The sequence below is a fragment of the Equus caballus genome, chromosome 5, assembly GCF_041296265.1.
Source record: "Equus caballus isolate H_3958 breed thoroughbred chromosome 5, TB-T2T, whole genome shotgun sequence".
NCBI classification, from domain to species: Eukaryota; Metazoa; Chordata; class Mammalia; order Perissodactyla; family Equidae; genus Equus; species Equus caballus.
The window spans coordinates 103646260-103668338 of NC_091688.1; the positions used below are offsets into that span (position 1 = coordinate 103646260).

Consider the following 22079-nt stretch of genomic DNA (forward strand, 5'->3'; position numbering starts at 1 on the left):
ACCAGGTCGTCGGGGCTGCAGCCCCACTGCTGCGCCTCCGGGGGGCAGACGCCCAGCAGGGCCCTGGCTTCCTGAGGCTGCGCAGGCTCGCCATCCTCACGCGCACCGTGTAACCGCTGCGCTCCCAAGTGCAGCTCTTCCACAGACGGGACGCGGGCGGCCTCCTGAACGCGCGAGGGGGAATACAACTCCGTGGGCTGAAAGCCATCTTGATACAGCTCATACTCTTCATCAACGAGCATTTCTCTCTCTTCACCCATTTCCTGCGATCTAGGAGTCAGAAACTCATGCATTTCCCAGGCCTCCTTGCTGTTGTCGACCTCTTTTTGTTGGGACTGGAAAGACTTCCCCAGATCTAGAAACGGTTTGTCCACAAGTTCTTCTTTGAAATGGGGTTCATCTCTAAATCCCTGGAAACAAAAGGCGCAAAAAAATTTTAGACTACACCTGTTTTAAAGGCTGCGCTCTGCACAGTAACTGAAAAATTAACCAGCGGCATAAATGACTACACTCCGTGCTGACGCGTGGCTCCCGTGAACAGCTCTCCACCGCGAACGCAAGCTCACCACCGCACAGCCTCTGCCCAGGAAAGCGAGAAACAACCAAGTGAGAGGCAGAAACCTGCCCTGGGCAAGGTGAGCGACTGTTCTAGAAGGTTCATTATACATTAACCAACTGAAAATTCTCAGCCAGAAACCTATTTTGTTAAACTGCTACACTGAGTACTTAACTTGCGTCTCACTGAAAAAGTAGTACATAAGTATAGATACACTTCATACTGCTACTTAAGGACGAAAAGACTTAAAAGGTCAGGATTTTCAAGCTTATGTGACTCAAAAGAAATTATGGCTATTCGAATGTTCAAAAAACATTACAAACTAAAGATACGGGGGTTATGTCTCCACTATTTTGAGTACGACTCTTTTCTAATGTATCACATAATACCAAGATATTTTTTCCTCTTCCTTGAAAATATATGGCAAAAGGGAATGAATACAGTAGACTTTTAAACTAACTTACGTTTCATGATCAGAAGAGCAAGTGCATACAACAGGAGCTAAAGAGTCATCCACGTGCACAAACTCTGCTGAGTTCGTAGGCACGGCCTGGGGAGCGGAGGGATCTGCTGAGAGGGACCTCACGGGGCTGCTGGGCACAGTGAGGCCCAGTTCCTCCAAGGGACTGATGACATTGCCTATTTTAAGTCCTATTCATTAAGCGTCACCTGGGGAAATTCCCGAGAGGCATCTAGTCCTTCCCACTGCTTCCCCCCTCGCAGCTAAACATCACTGTGGGGAAGCTTCAATTAACACAGTATGCCAAATACTGCACTCAGTTATTTCTTTTTAAAAAAAGAAAAGCTGTGCTTAGGGAGTATCTTTGAACACGTCGTGCAGTTATGAAATTTTAACAAAAAATGTCTCACTCAAAAAATATAGTGGACATTACAGGACTATGTATCAGCTGAGAGACGTCAACAAATATGCAGAGAATATCCGAAGACAGCTGTTATCAAGTAAAGCAAAACCATACCCCAACTGCAATGAGCAGACCAAGCACAGCCCATTTCAAGAAAAAAAAAAGAAAAGCTTTGAAATAGACTTTCTAAAATTAAAGCGTAAGGTAGGGTTTGACTAAATAACTCTTTTCTAGAAAGTATTCAGTAAGTTCTCTTGTGTAGCTCTGTTTTCTGCAGCATTTTAAATTAAGGGCTATTTTCAACAGTATGTTCTACTCTCAAAATTTTAAGACTATTTTAGTGATATAAAATAGGGTATGTTTGTTCTTTGAAAATGCCTCACATCTGGCCTATGCCATATTGGCAGGCAATGTGATACCAGAGGGAAAAGATTTCAGTTTAAAAATAATAATAAAGAGGGGCCGGCCCCGTGGCCTAGTAGTTAGGTTTGGTGCTCTCCACTTTGGTGGCCTGGGTTCAGTTCCTGGGCGTGGACCTACTCCAGTTGTCAGCCACGTTGTGGTGGTGACCCACATACAAAACAGAGGAAGACTGGCTCAGAGGTTGGCTCAGGGCGAATCTTCCTCAAGCAAAAAAAGGAAGATTGGCAAGAGATGTTAGCTCAGAGCAAATCTTCCTCAGCAAAAAAAAAAAAGAAAGAAAAGAAACAATAATAATAAAGAGAGGGGGGAGTTATTTAGTTTGTATCTATTTAGCTGAGACAGTGGGGACAGGCTTTTGTCCTCTTTATAGAAACTTTAGCTCACAGCAAACATTCGAATGGGTAATAAATTCGGTAAATACCTTGGGTGCTTCAAGTATTAAAGATGAATTTATATCATGAATTGTTCCTGAAATTTCAGTCCTGTCTTCATGATGGTTTGACTGTAAAATATAATGACTTTCTTCCTCGTTATCATCTTCCTGAAAATAGAAGCAATTATTTTTATTTTTTTTTAGCACGATTGGAGAAGTGTTTTTGTCAACTACGAAGCTACCTTTTTTGTTGAGACGTAATTAACGTTTAATACTGTATTAGTTTTAGGTGTACAACATAACGATTTGATATATGTACATATTGTGAGGTGATCACCACACTAAGTTTGGTTAACACCTGCAACTTTAAAACACACAATAAAGCAGCGTTAACATAGTTGCCGTGCTGCACGTTATGTCCCCAGGACTTGTTTACCCTTTAGCTGGAAGTTTGCACCTTTTGTCTACCTTCACCCATTCTGCCCACCCCAGATCCCTCACCTATGGCAACCACAGAAGCACTTTTATAATCAAGAAAATACCTAGTTTCAAACTCTCTTCGGATTAATTTTCATCTTTTCATTAAGCGCAAGTACACAATAAAATTTACGTAAACTGTTTTATTAGAGCAAACTTTAATAATTAAAAAGAAAGCCATATTCAGGTCAAAGCTTCTCAAACTGTTTATTCTTTATAGGTATTCCTTAAAGAAAAAGATCACTTTCTCAGGAAGAGATCTTAATATTAAGAAATGTGTAAGTATCGACAGAGTGAAAGTCAACATATTTAATAATGGTACAGTGTGGTTGCTCTCCATCAGGAGGGGGAGACCACGCAGTGCTCACCAGCCAGCACGGGCAGCAGGTGCTGACAGCTGCTATTTATCGAGTCTGGCTGTATATCACAATCTACAGTGAACACTTCCAAACGCTTCACCTCAGCTTAATCTTTACAACAACCCTCTAAGGTCAGGATTTTATATTGCATTTTTATATAAAAATAACAGCAAACATATACACACATATCTCTCTCTCACAGGCACAGGTTTAGGCACCCTAAACATAGCAATTCATTTACTATATTAATATATACTCCAGGAAGTAGGAGCTCTATTAACCCATTTTACAGATGAGTAAAAGAGGCACAGTAGTTTGCCCAAAGTTACGTAACTAGTCGGTTACACACCCAGTTACAGAAACCTGGCTGCAGGGCTGTGTAGCCTGTGGTCTCAACCCCCACGCCACGCAACCCCACTTCACAGATGAGGAAGCAGGAGCTGGTGAGGTTACACAATGGGCCCAAGGACACAGCCTCGCAAACCACAGAACTAAGCAAAAGCCCACAGCTATCTGGCCCGAGAACTCCACTGCCAGCTCTGTCTTGTTAGTTCTGAAGACACAATGGAGTTTTTAAAGTCAGTTCATTCATTTTTTGATCTGGCACATTTGAGGTGAGTTTGTAGAAAAGAGAAAGTAAGTCACATTTATGGTTAACATGAAAATATATTGTATAGATAATATGTAGCTCTATAATACAACATCATATAATATCTATACATATATGGACAATACATATCTGTATGAGTCAAGACAATAAAAAATGATTTTTCCCTCCTAACTGTGGCATGTTCACAGTCCTTCTGCCCCAATCTGACTTGGGACCTTCTTGTTCATGCTCGATCCCCCTTCTGCTGAGGAAGGAGCCCACGCTCACTGAACACGAGGTGGTACGTGGCCACCAACCGGACCATGAGAGGGAGCGAGAGAGTGCTCAGAGAAGGTCCACCCGTCACTGTTCACAGCTCACGAGCAGACAGATCTGCCACAAGAACCCGAACATTAAAAAGGACTTACAACATTTCAAAGTCTTCAAAGCGACCTCTCTCCCATCCCTTTCCTGGCTCCCCTCCCAAGGGCCGGGCAGCCTTCTTCTCCCCGAGGGAAGCCTGGTGAAGGTCCCCCTCATCAGCACCACCTTCCAAGACCCTCAGAGTGAGGCTCGTGGTCCGAGGTTCCTCCCATCCGCCTCTGCAGAAAGAGCTCAGGATCCCCAGCGGGCTGGTACGAAGCTCCGTTTTTACAGGGCCTGAATCTTCCTTAACTGCTTCCAACTCAAGTCATGCTGTTTAAGTCCCATAGGCCATAAGTAGTTGGGGATTTCCTCTGGCAGCCCAAATAATCAGGCAAATAATCATCAGGGAAAATCTAGACAAAGTTCCTGCCACAATCCAAAACACCAAGAGGAGGTCCCCATAAAAATATCAAGTTTTGCCTCCTTACTTTGCCCAAAAATCAAACCAGCATCTCATGGTACATATTGGCTATGGCAACACCCACACCAAAGACACAATATAAAGTCAAGAACCTGACTTAGCTGGGTGCTATGTTCCATTTTGAAGTGTTTAAGGTGTCTGATAGGTGTAGTACACAGGCATCTTTATGTGCACTATCTGAGGAATGAAAAGGTCATGCATGAAGGGCATGGTGAGGTTCCCCAATGCAAAAGCACCATGTGTCATACAGAATCTATGTCTACACCTACACACCTATATGTGAACAGATCTATCTGAAGACTTGTAGTGTGTTAATATATTTCACAGAATAAAAGAATTTTAGAGTTAAGAAAGATCTTAGGAGTTCTCTAGTCTTGTTCAGTCTTCTCAGAAATGAAAAAAGAGGCCTGGAGAAGAAAAGTGGTACACCTATGATCAAACTACCAGTACAATGTTTCTCAAAGAGGAAAATTCTGCATCAGAATCAAGTAGGTGATTCACTGAAGAGCAGGTTCCAGACCATCACATCAGAATCACCAAACCAGAACCCCCGAGGGTGAGTCCTGGGACACCGCACTTTAACCATCTCCCAGTGACTCCATCACTTCTCTCTGAGTCTGAAACCCACTGGGCGAACTCACAGCGAAGATAGAAACAGGGCCCAGATTTCCTGAAATCCAGTCCAACGCCCCACTACAGCCATGCTGTTTCAGACACTTTGCACACAAACGAACCCACTGACGACAAATCACAGCCGCAACACACAGCACGTGGCCAAGAGCACAGGGTCTGAAGCCACTCTGCTGAGTCTGTACTCCAACTCTGCCCCTCACAGTTATTCACCTTGAAGAAGTTCTCAACTCCCCATGTTCTGACTGACTCATCTGTAAGGGGGGTAAGAAGAGGACTAAAGCAGCTCTGAGGTTTAAACTAGTTAATACATGTAAGGGCTTAAAATACGGATGCAGAGTAGGCACTCAACAGTACCTCAATGCTGCTTGAAAATTATCATCAGTATTTTTCTGTGCTGGGGACCTCAGCAGCACCAGAACAGTGATGCGGCCTTCGGTCCTAATAGTAATCAGACCCAGGACATGAGACTAAGCAGTAAAGTGACTTCCCGATGGCCTCACCGGATGTGAGTCTCGATGCTGTGGTTACAAGGCACCTGATGGCCAGAAAAGCTTATTGGAATCTCACTGCCATATGGTTAAAATGGTATGAACTGGGTTTCAACTGATCATGCATCTCAACGTCATTCCCAAATCAAGGTTAAAATGCATAAATAGACTTATTTTAATTACGTCATAAGGAATGTGGCGAGACCTTACAAGTCTGTGCTAAAAGCACGAAGATAAAATTAGCAGTGAGTTGTAGTCGCAGGCCTAGGAACGCCAGCGGCCAGCACTTACGGAATAATGTACTAAGCACTGAGTGACTGTCATCTTTACTCCCCAAAGCCCTGTGAGGTAGACATTATTTTCCCTGAGTCAGTAAGTCAAGGACATTAAGAAACTTGCAGAAGGACACACATGTAGGAAGCAGTGGAACAAGGATTCGAGGTCAGGTGTATTTGTCTTCAAAATCCATGTTCTTAAATCCTACACTATTATCACTTCCTATGTTAACAAAACTCAACACTTACCACCAAAGGCTTACAGATGCCAAGGCGCACAGTGCCTGGTGGCACAGCTTTCAGCACCTCCACGGCTTCAGCAAGTGTGCTGTTGTCCAAACTGTGTTCATTGACTGAGACCAGGCGGTCTCCAGGTAGCAGCTCCCCACCTCTGTCTGCGACACCATCCACCACCAGGGAGCGGATCACAATCACTGATCTTGTGGGGTCCAAGGGGTCCTGGGGGTCAAGCCAAGAAGAGACACGTCAGTTCCCTGAAGACAAATACACAGCTTTCAGACGGTTTATGTTTACTCATGAATCTCATCTATTGACTGCATGTGTCTAGCTTTCTGGTGACAGTCTTCCAAAGATGAAAAAACCTATTAAAATATCACTCTGCATATCCACACAAATATCAGCTTGTATCAAGGTGAAGACACAGCCCGAACAACTTCAACCACATGTCTGAGTGCTTGATACATATCAATTTCTACTTTAAACTTTTGGTGACTGGTATTTTGTTGGACCACAAGAGGTCTGGGGACAATTGGTCAAGATTCTCTGACAGCCTCAAGCATGGTCACACTACACACCCAAGAAAAGCCCATCTACTATGGCTCGTGGGCAACCAGTGGGCTGCCGGAGAGTGTAGCACGGGAAACGACACTCCATTCTGAGGCATTCCACCAGCAGAGCAGCCTCCTGCTCAATCACTTAAGTTCAAACAAGACACAGAAACCATGGAATATTCCACTGCATTAAAAAGTATGTTTAAACATAACAGAACCAGGGCCAGCCCTGGTGGCCCAGTGGTTAAGTTTGGTGCGCTCCGCGTCGGCAGCCGGGGTTCAGTCCACAAGCGCAGACCTAAGCGCTCATCTGTCAAGAGGTCACGTTGTGGTGACAGCTCACATACAAATAAAAACAGAGGAAGACTGGCAGCAGATGTTAGCTCAGGGTGAATCTTGCTCATCAAAAAAACAAAAACACATAACCTAAAATCGTGACATGGTATTGGTGCCCCATAGAGAGAACTATTCCAGTACATAGAAGATGAGTGTCAATTCACGAACAAAACCGACGTGCAAACACCTCTCATCCACTGGGAGGCCCGATATTTCTTTTCAGTAAGCACTGAAGATAAGATTGACATTCAATAAATACATTTGGTTAACAAAAATCCACTTCTAACCCCACTATTATGTTTTACTTTATTCAACGAACTCTGATACAGAGCACTTACTGGGTGTCAGGCTCTGTTCTAAGTCCTTGGGAATCATTAACTCATCTAATGCTTAGAACTCCACGATGTGGGTGGGTTTATTGTTTGTATCTTTACAGATGAAGAAACTGAGGCTCAGAAACTTCAGGAAACTTGCCAACATCACCCACCTGGTTAGTGGCAGAGCCAGGATTCAAACTCAAGCAGCCTGGCTCCTAAGTCCTTGCTCTAGACTACCATGCTCTGGCACTTGCTCCTCCAAGATAAGAGTCAGAAGAAACTTGAAACAGAGCTGTGATCCGCTGACACGGAAATCTTATGTCTGAGCAGAGCATCTTAATTTGTCCTAGTGGTGGAGGTACATGGTACCACTGCTAAACCCCACCCGGTGAGGGAGAGAAAAACTGATTAAGTCCCAGTCACATCAGCTTTCGCTTTGCTTCGTCTATTTTGGTTTCATTATGCACACACTGCTCCATAAAGGGGGTAACGTGAGATCCCACTACTGTTGGTTTCTATCAAACGCTTCCTGGAAAAGTGGAGAGAAATTGCCCGTTTTGTGTTGGAATCCTAAGACTGTGGAATCGGCAAAGTGAGAATTTGCCAAGTTCCAGGCTTTGTCAGTTTGAAGGGGCTGACGGTTCTTTTGAAGTTTTCTGACCCGGTTTTGTATACGTCTGTGTTTCAGACATCAAGGCACATTTTCAAGTACTGCATGGAATTTTAACCAAATAAATTATATTTAAGTCAACAAAGGCTACCCAGCTAATTCCTTGAAAAATGCCCTCAAACAGAACTCCTCCTACTTTCCTTAACTAGTAACTTCCTTACTCTCCTTTCCCGCTCCAGGGTCAAGAGATTCCTGGTAAATTTCTAACACGATCTGCTGTCTAACATCACATATTTATGAAGAGGACCGAAGGTAAAAACAGTCATGGGTGCTCGTTAATAAAGCACACATTGTTAAACTACAATTACACCAATCTTTTCAAGTAGAGGGAGCTATTACACAGGAAGAGAACAGAAAAGAACCCAAAAAAGTGCAGCGGGCTATCAGCAGGCAATCAGAGCAGCAATATAAAGGAGCTGTCTATTTTGTCACCGGCAACCATGAATCACGACACACTTTCCATCCTGAAATATGAAACCATTACATTTTAAGTTTGACACGCTAATAAATAAGCTGTACAATTACGTCCTTCATTTGGGATGTCAGTGTTTGATGAAAGGCTTTTTTACTTGGGGGGAAGGGAAACTACCTATTAGCTTATTCCCCTCATGAAATGCGCAAGCAGCGAGCACTACTTCATATTAATATTACTACACTTTCTCAGAGAAAATTGCATCTGTAAAATATACCAAAAGCAAATAAATGATCTCACTGGGATGGCGAGAGCAATCTCTGCAGTTTCGTGTAACGCTGAGTCAAAAAGTACTATTTTTAACCTAAACAGGTGAGTAGCTTTTCAAAGTGCAACAGGTTGAAATGATAATTAGAAACATTGCAAAGGAAGATTAACCAGGGAATAATGGAAACGGAAAGATTAGTAGATTTCCCTTAATACAGAAAAGTCGTGGTGGGCACAGTCTTGCTTAGACCCCGAATCAGCACCAAGTGTGCCTGCTCACGAAAACATGCTCAGACCTCCAGTCATTCCACACTCAGTCTCCCTGGAGGAGAGAACCCCACGGTAGCTTCCTTCTCACTTAGAAAAAGACACACCCTTCCTCCTGGAGACGCCCCACCAAGGGTGGTCAGGGCTGGGTCTTCTAGGGTGCCTTTTCGGACTGGTTTCCCGTGTGCCTGAACGATGTTGCTGGGATGAGCAACAGTCACTTGCTTTCACCGTCCTCTCGGAGCAGCCGCCCCACGGAAAAACGGCAGCTGCCACAGCCCATTGGGGCGGCCGCTCTCCTTGAGGCTCTGCTGCACCCAAAATGCTCCAGAACCAGCCTGACCCAGGCTGCTTCTCCTCAGAAAAGTCTGTTTTCTGAAAAAACAGCCCACAATATCATACCCGTGTTATATCAAACAAAATGTTATAAAGACCTTTCTCAAGACTCCATCCAACTCCTAGACCCCATGTCAAGTTCTCAAGTTCCCATCAGTTTTTACCACCTTTATCATAATTTAAAAAATCTCTAATTTTTCTTGTTTTGGTAAATAACACTGCAAGGAACACTGTATTCAAGAATCAAGATGTTGTTTTAGACCAAACAGCCAGCAGACGGCACTCAAGACCAACCATAGACACCAGAAATAGCCTCTCTTACCACGCAAGCCCTTCTCCTCTTCTGAAGGGCTGTTTCCTCTCTATTCAAAAGCTTTGTATTATTATACGTGTTCCAACAGCCTGCCATATGTTGGCTTCAATTCGACCATTTATGAAAGTTGTGCCCTACAGCTCTCAAAAATACATCAAACTCCTACCATCAATTAACAGCAGCCAACTCCCATCAGAACACCACCCAGAAGAGAGGAGATCTGACCTGAATCCCCTTGGTACCCAGCTCTGAAACCCCAGACGGCCCATCCAGGTGCCTCGTCTCACCGTACCTGCCTGACAGAAAGCGGTGTCAGGACTTCTGAGGTCCCGAAGTGATGCTCATGTTTGATGTTTATTATAAACACTGGATGTGTCCATGAGGGAGAATCCAGGGTGACAGACTCCTCTCCTCCCGCACCCCTGACGGCATTCTGGCCCCGAGCACTCACTCACTCCCTTCACCCCTCCCCGAGTGCTGGGGGGTGTCGACCTGAGTCTCCCTCTTCCACCTGATCCCATCTCTCCACTTAAGCTGCCACCGCCTCACCTCAGCTTCTCATCATTTCTCGTCTGTACTACAGTCTCCCAATAGGTCTACTTGTATCCAATCTTGCCCTTTTTTCTACAGAGATAAAATAAGGATCTTTAAAAATAAAAAAGTGATGGCGATTCCTTCAGGATAAAGTCCTCACTGCTTGTGGAGAAACTCCTTCAGATCTGCACATCGTCTTGCTCCTCCCGCCTCCCCACGGGGACCCCTGCCCACCCCCCGTACCCCACAGCACAGAACTGCCGATTCGGGGACTGTGAGCTGCTCTGGCCTGCTCTGGGACGGCCCACAAACATCCATCTGCCCAGCAGGCCTTCCCCGCCCCTGCCCCTTATCGACAGGCTTGCCGGCAGTCCTGAGCTTCCCTAGAGAAGCTGTCCCTGACTCCCGGAAGAAGACTCAGGCACTCCCTGCTCTGTGACATCCACACAGCTTTGTCCTGACATACTGTCCTCGCTGTCCTGAACTCCGGGGACGAGTCGGGGCCCCTGCAGACGTGTGCACAGCACCCTGGAGGTGTTTACTTACTCGCTGTATTTCCAGGGCCCACGACCATGCCCGCCACACAGCAGGAACTGAACAGCAGTGGAAACAGTGAAAGGCTGCATGTCTGGTCTCTCTCCTCCCCGGGCTCTGAGGACACCAGGCAAAGGCCACGTCCCGTCATCTGGGAACAACTGCTACCACCACCTCGATCCTCCAGGCACGCGCCCAAATCTCACTCTTAGGAACCCATTTAACCCTCACACCGATGTGAAGGAGGCACCGTTACTATCCCCACCTTCCTGCTAAGAAAACCAAGGCGGAGGGAGACTCAGTAACTTAGCCACGCACACAGCTGACACACGGCAGGATGAGAACTTGAACCAGCAGGTTAAGTTCCGGGTTCATGCTCTCAGCCACCGAGCGAGGCGGCTCCTCTCCCTCCAGGTGAGTATTTGCTAAGTGACGAATGTTGAAAGAAGGCGTGAACTGTTGGAAGTTATCATTGTTTCCTTGCCAAAGGGCTTAAAACTGAGCCCCTTAAACATCACACCCTTGGCCACTGGAGGCTTCTGTTTCGGGACCCAGCTGACGGAAAGGAAGAGAGCACAGAACGTGCGGCGTGCCTGCACGTACAGGTAGGACACGCATCTGTTCACCAAACTTTACGTTCACTTTCTCAGGAACTCACTCATTGGCGAGCTAAGAACCCTTTTACATGAACAGGTGCAAACACGTGACAATCGTTATGCCCAAATGGAAAGGGTTTGAGGTTTCTGAAGTGTCTGTAAAATATATTAAATGTATATTTGCGCACATTCCCCCAGGGCAGAGAGACAAGAGCTCACACAAACTGCAGCTGGTGCAGGGTGCCACCTGGGCGGGAGGGGCTGCACGGAGACGTGGGCTCCATCAGAGACAGACTCAGCGAGGAGACACGGCAGCTCCAGCCACGAGGCTGCCCAGGACCGAGACTGCAGACGTAGGGGCGGGGGCTCGGCGGGAAGGCACGGAGCAGAACGGTACACAAAGCGCAGACAGAGAAACGACAAACACGAAGAGTGGTCACCTTTAATACAATGGCCAATGCACGGGTGAGGTGTTTTTGAAAATAAGAGGAACATGAGACATACGACACGAGCTGTGCTGACATTCGTCATGTGTATGCTCCACAATCACTCCAACAAAGGAAACGAAACTGAGGTGTGACAATGACTCACCCACATGGACTCAAAATAAAGAATAACTTTCGGGTTCTTTTTTTAAAAATCTATTCTGTATCCAAAACGAACTTAAAAACCTTAAGTAATGTAACAACAATTTAGAGACCAGAGTGGGATGGCAAAGAGAGAGACCACGGTTTATTTTAGGTAAAAATTCATGTACAAATTACTTTGCCTTTTGATAATTTTGACACTTATTGTCAACTGAGTATATTAATACATAAAACTGGTCTTCAATAAGTCAAGAGAGGAAACAGGGTTAATTCATATGGTGTCCATTCTATGTCACCAAAGTTCTGTGCCGTTGCATAGCTCACCACAACACGCCTGCTCTCCTGCATCAAGAGAGTCCTTCACCAAAGGGAAACGATCCCAAGGAATGACTAGAAAAACAAGCTCAGATAACCAGGAAACAGAAAGTGCTCTACAAATGAACACATCTCCAGCCAATGAACTCAGTGTTGGGGTGCACGTCACTACAGAATTAGGCTACTGAGCTTCATTCCACAAATATTCATTCATTAATGTGAGGAAGTATGTTTCAAAGATAATTGTAAAGGATCTTGTACTTTAATGTCTGGATAACGAGCCAGTAGCTACATTACATTTGGTGAGAGAATTGCTCCACTCAACAGTGGTCAATGGAGAGAAAACTAGGAAAGCAGCAGGAGCCAAATGTTCAGGCGTTGAAAAGCACACCCTTAAATGTGGCATCATTCTTTGAACTAAAAGGTATTGAGTTAAAATCTAAATAAATTAATAGTTAAGTAAATTTTTGACACAAGATCTCAAGGAAGTCACAAGAATGAAGACTACAGAAAGAAACCATTAAATTTAAAAGACAGCTGGGCACAAGGAACTGGGGAGAGAGAAAGGCAAAGGAAAGGGTCTTTCACACACACACACACACACACACACAGCCACATCCTAAGGAAGAAACAGCAATCCGCGCAAGCTCTGAGGTACAGCTACATTGAATTAAAATTTCCATTGTTAGCAAAGTCAGTCAAGAAATAGGAATCCAGAGATTTTTTTTAAAGGAGAAAATATACATAGAAGAGAGACAAGGAGGACAGCTATTCAGCCCACTGGTGGCGGGGCAGGTGTGGACGGGAAGTCAAGCTCCTGTTCTGAGCGCAGCCTGGGCCAGCCCGGCCACGCAAAGGTGCACACGTCCACCATGTCTCTGAGTAGGTTTCCTCAGTCGTAAGACGAGAACATTGGACACACGACAGTTACGATCTGTTCCCCCAACTCCAACATCCCATAACTAGATTTGACAGAGGATCCTGAGTCAAATTTGCCATTAATTTCTACCAAAACATCCACAAAACCACTATAAAAAGTAGGGAATGATGGAGGTTAATTCAAAACACAGCACCCACAAGGAAGATGTACACTGTGGCCACAAAGATGGTGTAATTTTAGTTCGTGATCTCTTTTAAAGAACTCATAAAAAGGCCACTGACCACACAAGGTCTAACTTCCTCACAACTTTACACCAAAACAAAAGAAAGAACAAATATATGTATGTGCCCTTTTTTATAAGATGAATCTTAAAACAACTTTTTTTTTCCTTTGCCATTTTTAGATAGCAACAAAAGTCACGTCAGCAACTATCAGTTGAATTAAAATCACTAGAAGAGTTCTGGTTTAAGACAGTCGGATGTAATTAATTATATTATAAGAGCTGCTTCTGATCTGACCAAGGAGCTAAGCATTTACTTTTAGGAAAGAGAAATAAATGTATTTACGGTGAATGCAAGGCAATAACTAAATGATCCTCATGAATAATGAGCAAGCTATCTTATCAGAATCTAACCCCATTTTTAACTATTTTATAATACAGCCAAGGACTACACTAACCATACCAATTACCACAACACCATCATGTTCAAAGTACCCACAAAATACACTCAATGCACTCAAGACAGATTAAACCGATACGGCTCCTGGCTCCTTGTGTCTTATGACTTCCTAAATACTATTAGGCATTAGGAATAGATTTTTCCACCCATCACACATGGAACTAAGCAGTCTCTGAGCAGCACAGTCAGTAAGGCAGTTAAAAGTGCAGTGGGAGAGAAGTGGACAGAGAAATTGGCTAGAAGGGCAAAATCTATTCTAAAGAGGAAAAAATACATGAGCTTGCACGTCATTTTATTCTGTATAGCTTAGCACTTTAAAAATCTATTTTAGGGGCCCGGACCCGTGGCTGAGTGGTTAAGTTCGCGTGCTCTGTTTCAGTGGCCCAGAGTTTCACCGGTTCAGATCCTGGGGTGGACATGGCACTGTCCCACACAGCACAACTAGAAGGATCCACAACTAAAATATACAACTATGTACTGGGGGGATTTTGGGGAGAAAAAGCAAGAAAAAAAATTTTTTTTGAAATCTATTTTAAGCACCTGACTTAAAATGTTTCAAGCAGGAGCCCACGGAAATCACTCCTTGAAGACAACCGCTTCCTCTGATCCCCTTCTGGTCTCCTATTAGGTACTTTCCTTGGATATTAAATATGCATCTTAGATGTTTCTTCTCTTGAAAAATTTATGTCGTGCTGTAATTGTTTACATGTTTACCACTCACTCCTGGCCCGGGACTTTTGCTGGTTGTAAGGAAAACAAACCAACCACACTGTTATCTAAAAGCCCCATCATCTGGCTGCAGTGGCTGGGATTCCAGCAGGCAGGGAGCAGTGCCCAAGGACGAAGTTACAGCCTCCGTTACAATTACATTAGTGGAAATGTGAATATGCTTAACATTACTGAATTATACACTTAAAAATGGTTAAGATGGGGCCAGCCTAGTGGTGTAGTGGTTAAGTTTGGGCGCTCTGCTTTGGCAGCCTGGGGTTCATGAGTTTGCATCCCAGGCGCAGACCTAGCACTGTTCATGAAGCCATGCTGTGGCAGCAGCCCACATACAATAGAGGAAGATTGGCACAGATGTTAGCTCAGGGCCAATCTTCCGGACACACACACACAAATTTTTAAAAAATGGTTAAGATGGTAAATTTTATGTTATGTGTATTTCACCCTCCATTTTCTTCCTTTCTTTTTTTTGGTGAGGAAGATTGTCCCTGAGCTAACATCTGTGCCAATCTTCCTCTACTTTTTGTACATGGGATGCCGCCACAACATGGCTTGATGAGTGGTGTGTAGGTCCCTGGCCAGGACTAGAACCTGCGAACCCCAGGCCACTGAAGCGGAGCATGTGAACTTAACCACTATGCCACTGGGCCGGCCCCCCCAAATTTTTTAAGTTGAAAATGAGCTTATTAAATAAGAAATACGCCAATATCTTCCAGGAAAAAAAAAAAAACTATATTAGTTAAAAGTTATTATGATGCAGGGAAAGTACAGACACACAAAACTTTTAAAAGCCCTTTTAACATTAGTTTTAGAATTTATTTTAATTTTCCAACTCTCAACCTAAACACTTAGAAATACTAGCTGAGTGATATTGTTCAAGTTGTTTGATCTGTGAGACCCGGGTTTCCCACTTGTGCGTGAAAATAACAGCAGCACAGATTTTACAGCCATTAGAAGGTTTAAGTAAGGCACACAAAGTGCTCACCAGCCCGCAGTAACTACTTCGTAAGTGCCGCTACTGTTCCTGTTATCACGAAGATGATGATGGAGAGGAAGTTCCAGGATAAACGGGTTTCAGGAGTCAACAATTACGCTCTCATCTATGCCTTCGAAATTCAGCTTAGCAGGTGTGACTTAGCTATGAGTTGCTAACCACTCAGATGGGAAGCTTCCACGTTAACACACGAAAATAAAAGGTTGACCCTACACTCCAGATCCGCAGGCCCTGCCCAGGAAGAGAGGCTGGGAACAGCACGGAGTCCCGCGGCCTCGTTCTCCTGTCGGGCAGCACTGAAAGACGGGACCCCTCTCCAGGCTGAGGGGGTCTCTGACGACTGGTGCCAGCCACATCAAGGACACGGTCTTTAGACAAGATTCCACGATTTTGTTTGAATCTTTGAAAGGGCAACCAGCTCTCTGTGATGTTCAGCACACAACGTGCAGAACAAACTCCGCCGAACTGGAAACCACACAGGAAAAGGCCAAGGGGTCCCGCCGGGACAGCTCAGGCGGAACACGCAATTTCTCCTCGCTGCAGTGGAAAAGCCATTAGTCTGGACAGAGCTCTGTCCAGGCGGGACGAGCAGGGCGAGGGGCCATCAGGCGTCAGCAGTAACCTGAACAAATCTTCTGGAACTGCAGTAAGTGTGTCTCTCTGGAAAGACAATTGGAAATTTCTACCATCTTTCACTTGAGCCACAGTATGAAGAATCGGTGTTGCTCCTGGTCCAAAGACGGTTTGGCCACCAGACCACAGACTGAGGAGCCAGCTCCACTGCCTGAGAACTGGGTGATCTCGAGCCAATTCCTTAACCTGTGTCATCAGTCTCCTCACTCATAAAACGAGGACGATTCCAGGCCCACCTCAGGGGGCTGTGGAGATGATGAATTGGTTTACATATACACACAGAAAGCCTCTCCCCGTGCCCGACGCAGAGCATGCAGTGTATAATTACCGGCTCCTATTGCCATGTGAAATGGTGGTCATGTTTTCCAAATAAATATTAGAATACAAAGTTTCTCAAAGGATTTTCATTAAGAGGAATACAATTTGAAAGTTTAGATAGAAATTAAACAGTCCACAGTTAAGAAAGAAAACAAAGACATGGAATCAGGACCAAGTTATCAATTCCAGGCCATTCCTGTCTGTCTACAAGGCCTGCGCCAGTTCCCGAGAGGCCTCTCCGGATCCTAAGAAACCATCACCAGAGGCTCTTATCTTCCTTCGCCCATTGCTAAAATAGTTGACCTGTTGCAGAGAGTTGTTCTCAAGTCTGTCTCCTTTATTATATTTTAACATATGCTTATTCATCCATTCTCTCTACCTGCAATTGAATTTAACCTCCACCAGGACGTGGAGTCTGTCACTGATTTCATTCCTTGCTGTGTTCCCAGCGTCTGAAACAGTGCCTGGCACAGGAGATGCTCAATATGCACTTGTTAAATAGAAGACCTCTGAAGGCAGCATATCTTTTCATCTTTATACCCCCAAACCAGCTCATATTAGAAACTATTTTTTTGAAGGAGAGAATGAATAACAGGTGTAGCAAGTCTGCGCTCAGATTCTATTTTTTAAAATGTTCATTATCATCATCATTTTTCAGTAACCAGTAACATTATTTTATGCCTAGAAAAGCATGGACCTTTACACATCTTTTATTTAGTCTTCACAACTTTATAATGCAAACATTATATCTATTTGAGGGATTTCTGTTTTAGTAAACCAAGAATAAGAATGACTAACAAGCTTGTCCAAAGTCCCAGCAGGGTTTCACAGCCAGAACGCAAATACTGGTCCTTTCTGACGTGCATGCAGTGCTCTCAACCGTCCCGTGTTCACAGCAGCGTCCCAGCGGATGTAATACCTGATTAAAGGAAGGCACAGCGGGAACAGCTGACAGGGGAACCTGAGCCCTGGAAAACGCTGGTTGAGGATCAGGCAGCCGATCCCATCAGGCATCATTAACAACTTAGGCCCTTGGCCCAGAAGGAGGCAGCACCACCCCCTGGCCCTTGCTGGGGAGAGCATGGCTGCTCCTATGTGCGTGAAGACGCTACAGTCCCAGTGTTTGGGTCACTGCCTGGCTCCAAACGACACCCTCAAACAGGGCAGAGCAGGCCACAGCGCAGGCCTGTCTGTGGATCTGAGTCATCGTTCGGCCACACCTTGGGAAGGGCTGACTGTCATCTCCTAGCACTGACGTCAGAACCGGGGAACTTCCAGAACACACCACGACAGAGCTGGTGACAGGACGTCAGAAGAGACCGAGAGTCTTCTGAAACCAACGCTCTTTTTTCTTTTTGAGTTACTGCTCTGTTTTTAATTACATGGGAGAGACAGATGCACAGCCAGACTGACACCCACTAACTTGGTGGACATCCTGAGCATTCACAGGAGAGACGTAATTACCAGATACTGCATGAATATGAGCACCTTCATGCCTCTATTTTCGCTGTCCATGGCCATTTCATAAGACTAACATTTAAGCTTGGCCATTTCTGAAACACTCGCTGAAGGTAATAGAGCAGATCCGTCACTCCAGGACCTCAGCAACGCCTTCCAGCGTGACGTGGAGACACTTGTTGGAAGGAGAGCTGGCCCAGGAGGGAGCACCGTCCCACGGATGAGCACTGCTGCCTGCCCTCCATTCTCTCCCCCATTAGACACAAAAGGGTTTTTTGCCAAATTCGTATTCCAGAGGAGCCATGAAATTCCTGCCAAGTTCAACACCGGGCCTGACTTAAGATCTCCGAGGCCGCCTGCTGACCCATCCCTGCAGCTACTGCGAGAAGGCGAGCTTTTGATCTGCACCGTCGGGACTTCGAGCTGACGTCCACACAGCCTCTTTGATCTCTGATTAAGTGGCTTCTGGTCTCCTGATGCCTTTGGTCCTGCTGCACGGAGGTGTTCGGAAGTCAGTCACCATCCTGAGCACATTGCGAACTCCACACACCAGGAGCGAGCTCCCTTCGTTCCCCGACTTCGCAGGCTTAAAAAGCAATCTTTAAGCCTTGAGAGAGCTTCCCCAGCAGCCACAATCAATCCACTCCAGGAACACACTACTAAGAATTATTCTTCCAAGGAAGCAGCTTAAAATGATTTAAAAGATACGGAACTTTCCCATAGAGGGAGAGGCGGCAAATCCTCTGTGAAAAGAAATCTCCAGCCCAGCTGGCACTGCAGCTTACAGGCTTTGATGCTAACAAAAATAAATGTGGGCAGAAATGACGATGGGCAAAGAGCAGCCTTTATCACTTCCTGAGGTTCCATCCAGCAGAAGCGCCCTTCGCACGCAGCTGCGTGGCCTGCTCAACAGCAAGCTCTACGCTGCATTTGCAAGAGCACGGAGACTGCCAGTAGTGGCAGACTGACTGCATTTGGCTTAGTACCAATATCTTAATCCTACATGGGCGAATCGGACTCAAAGAGTTCCTAAAAAAAACCAAGAACAAAAAGAAAACAAGCAACAGATGCTGGTGGCCATGTCATGAGACCCCTTGAGCACTGACACGGAACTTCATGGTAACATGCAATACATTACGGGCCTTCTCTATTTTAGATTCTGGAAACAGGACAGGTTTGTATCTAACTTTTTAATGTTACTAACACCTGTACTATCATATGCCAAAGTTATGTCGATACTTAGAACTCTGTATCTCAGATTCCACAAACTAATCAGCTGATATGAACACAAACATATTGGGCTTCCTCGTGCGACTGAACGCTGTGTACGAACAGTAGCATTCACCCAAAATCTCAAATCTTGTAGCAAAAATTAAAGTCCTTAATTTCTTCCATTTCTAAATTCTATTTTCTGATAAGATTAAATAGGAATAGACTTTTTATGCCCTCTTAGCTACCAAAGTCAACAAATTAATTACTGCCAATACAAAGTTGAAACAAAATTGATGGTTGTCTATTGCAATCACTTAATCTGTCCATATCATGGAAAACCATTAGCAAATTCATGAATTGTACACCCGCTTACACTTTATTTTCCAGGAGAATTATCTGAATAAAGAAACGACTCCACATAAGAAAGCATCAATTTTAAGTGATCTGAATAGACGCGAGTCTCACAAACAGTTATGTTCAAGAAATTTGGTAAAAATGAGCCAAAATTTAAAAGATGTCTTTTGATGAGCAATCCCACTTCTATGAATTTATCACAAGATTTAGTATCAGCTTTTTACAAAAGGGTATGGCAAGGATATCCATCACAGCCTCATCTGAAGCGCCTACCCACTGGGAGCAGGAGATGGGTCAAATAAGTTATTGTACATGGACAATAATACACCATACAGTCATTAAAAAGAATTAGGTAGGTCTATAAACACCAAAGTGAAGGAACAGATAATTGAGAAAAACAGCAACGTGCTTAAAGTGTGTATGACCTATGCTATTTATGTGGGGGAAAAAAACAGTAAGCAATAAAACAACATTATGACATAACCATGTATGTATAAAATATCTCTGGGAAGATGGACAAGAAAAACAGGCATTTTTACTGGGAGAAGTGAGGGATCATGGTCAGAGATCAATTTACCTGTCACGGGGTACCTTTATGTACCTTTGAATTTTTATGCCATAAGTATGTATTATGTGGTTTTAAAACATTTCAAATGTGCTCAGAAATGCACATATGATATGAAAAAAGCCACACGCGTGAAATTTATAGAATCCCTTCCTACAACTTTCGAAAATCCTTTTCAGAGAGGATTCCATCTCACAGAGTTAGTAGTCAGGCCAGAATTGCACACCAAGTTTTTCCCGCAGAGACGAAGGCGTACTACTCCCAGGACTCCGCAATGCCGCCCCGTTTTATTTTCATGCTATTTGGGTTTTATATCCCACTTCTTCCATTAAGAAAAATTAATCACTGTTAATTTTTATAGGGAGGAATATTTTCACTACTCTTTTTAATGAGTCATCATTTCCTTTGGTCTTTCAGCAAATTTCAGAGCATTCCCAGCAGTGTTTACACACCCACCCCCCTCAGTGGCTGTGCTATCGCACTTTCTATTTTTCTCTCTCACAGGGTCTGAGATCAACCCAAAGTCTTTCAAAAATATCTGCTTTGGCAAAAATTGAGTCCATCCATATCAGGAGGGGAGAGAAACAAGGAAGGAGACGTGGGAGGAGGGTTATTGGTTAATAAATTCTACCTTCTAAATCACTGAAATTCAAAAGTACCAAGGATGGCAATCTCATGGCTAATGTTCAAAAATTGGCTAAAGTCAAACATTTCCAGTGAATTATAATCATGAGGGGTTATTCAAAGTTCAACATAAATCAAAACACCAGAAAATATCCACTTGCCATGTTTAATTTATAAGGTCAACTGAAGGTAAAATCTACATGGTTCTAAATTTATTTCAAGCTTTTTGGCAGAAATTGAAAATTACAGACTCTCAGACTACCCAGTAACTGCTTCATCACTGAACATTAACCCACAAAAAATTACCTGCACTAATTTAGGATTCTTAAATTTGTAATTATTTTCTTTTAAAGCAATAAACACTAGCTCTTACACAATGCATATGAACCCACTATGTTAATTTTTAATACCTACTAAACTTCCATATAAGCATTAAAAGTGAGAATACTATGTAGCAGCTTGTCTCTAAGAAACGAAATTTTTTTGCAAGCTGGAAAAACAGGAGGGTCTGCCGTAATAAGTTTCTTACAGGGACGCTCTGTAATGAAATGCACACGGAGGGCCGGCCCCGGGGCCCAGTGTTTCTTACAGGGACGCTCTGTAATGAAATGCACACGGAGGGCCGGCCCCGGGGCCGAGCGGTTAAGTGCCCGCGCTCCGCTGCAGGCCGCCCAGTGTTTCTTACAGGGATGCTCTGTAATAAAATGCACACGGAGGGCTGGCCGCTGGCCGAGCGGTTAAGCGCCCGCGCTCCGCTGCAGGCCGCCCAGTGTTTCTTACAGGGATGCTCTGTAATAAAATGCACACGGAGGGCTGGCCCCGGGGCCGAGCGGCTAAGTGCCCGCGCTCCGCTGCAGGCCGCCCAGTGTTTCGTTGGTTCAAATCCTGGGCGCGGACACGGCACTGCTTATCAAACCACGCTGAGGCAGCGTCCCCCATGCCACAACTCGAAGGACCCACAATGAAGAATATACAACTATGTACCGGGGGGGCTTTGGGGAGAAAAAGGAAAAAAATAAAATCTTTAAAAAAAAAAAAAAATTTAGACTTCACTAAACAAAGGCATCTACTTATTAATTTTCCTAATCTAACTATATAGTTAAAAATTGATAGAGTACAAACATATTGTGGTATGGCTCCATCTTCGAGGATATCAAAACTTTCTGTGCTTATTTTCTAAACTGGATGATTAATAATAATACTCACATTTCCACAATAATGCAACATTTCCTATGTCTTTACACATTCATTTCCTTAATCCACAACAATCCTTTGAGTTAGACACTATTATCCCCACTTTATAGATGAGGAAATTGCATAAGCACCAATGAAATAGATGTTGTATATAATTTTGTCAGGCTCCTAAGGAAGTTCTTACTATTCTAGAGAAAAACCAGTTAGCAAGAAGAGTGGTTAACTGAAATTAATATTCCAAAGGAAATTTTCAATCTCTTCAATACTCCTAATGCCAGTCCTT

The 22079-nt window shown here is 44.3% G+C and overlaps 1 protein-coding gene and 1 long non-coding RNA gene across 13 annotated transcripts in view; one reads left to right on the forward strand and one right to left on the reverse strand.

Moving 5' to 3' along the window:
- The window catches only part of PATJ (PATJ crumbs cell polarity complex component), a 302489-nt gene that overhangs the window by 212028 nt on the left and 68382 nt on the right, over positions 1–22079 (reverse strand). For all 11 annotated transcript variants that reach the window (XR_011438912.1, XR_011438911.1, XR_011438913.1 and 8 more), the window contains 3 exons: positions 6133–6342; positions 2264–2383; positions 3–410 (listed from right to left, as the gene is read on the reverse strand). Coding sequence is in view for 8 of the 11 variants with exons in the window: in XM_070267562.1 (XP_070123663.1) it covers positions 3–410; positions 2264–2383; positions 6133–6342 (738 nt within the window). In the remaining 3 variants the exon portion in view is untranslated. The remainder of the gene's footprint in view (positions 1–2; positions 411–2263; positions 2384–6132; positions 6343–22079) is intronic.
- LOC111773633 (uncharacterized) lies at positions 108–8521 on the forward strand. 2 transcript variants are annotated; one of them, XR_002808315.2, is made up of 3 exons: positions 108–635; positions 2913–2970; positions 8177–8521. It is a non-coding gene; the product is annotated as an uncharacterized lncRNA (long non-coding RNA). The 2 variants fall into 2 exon arrangements; XR_011438915.1 differs by having other exon boundaries at positions 116–1623.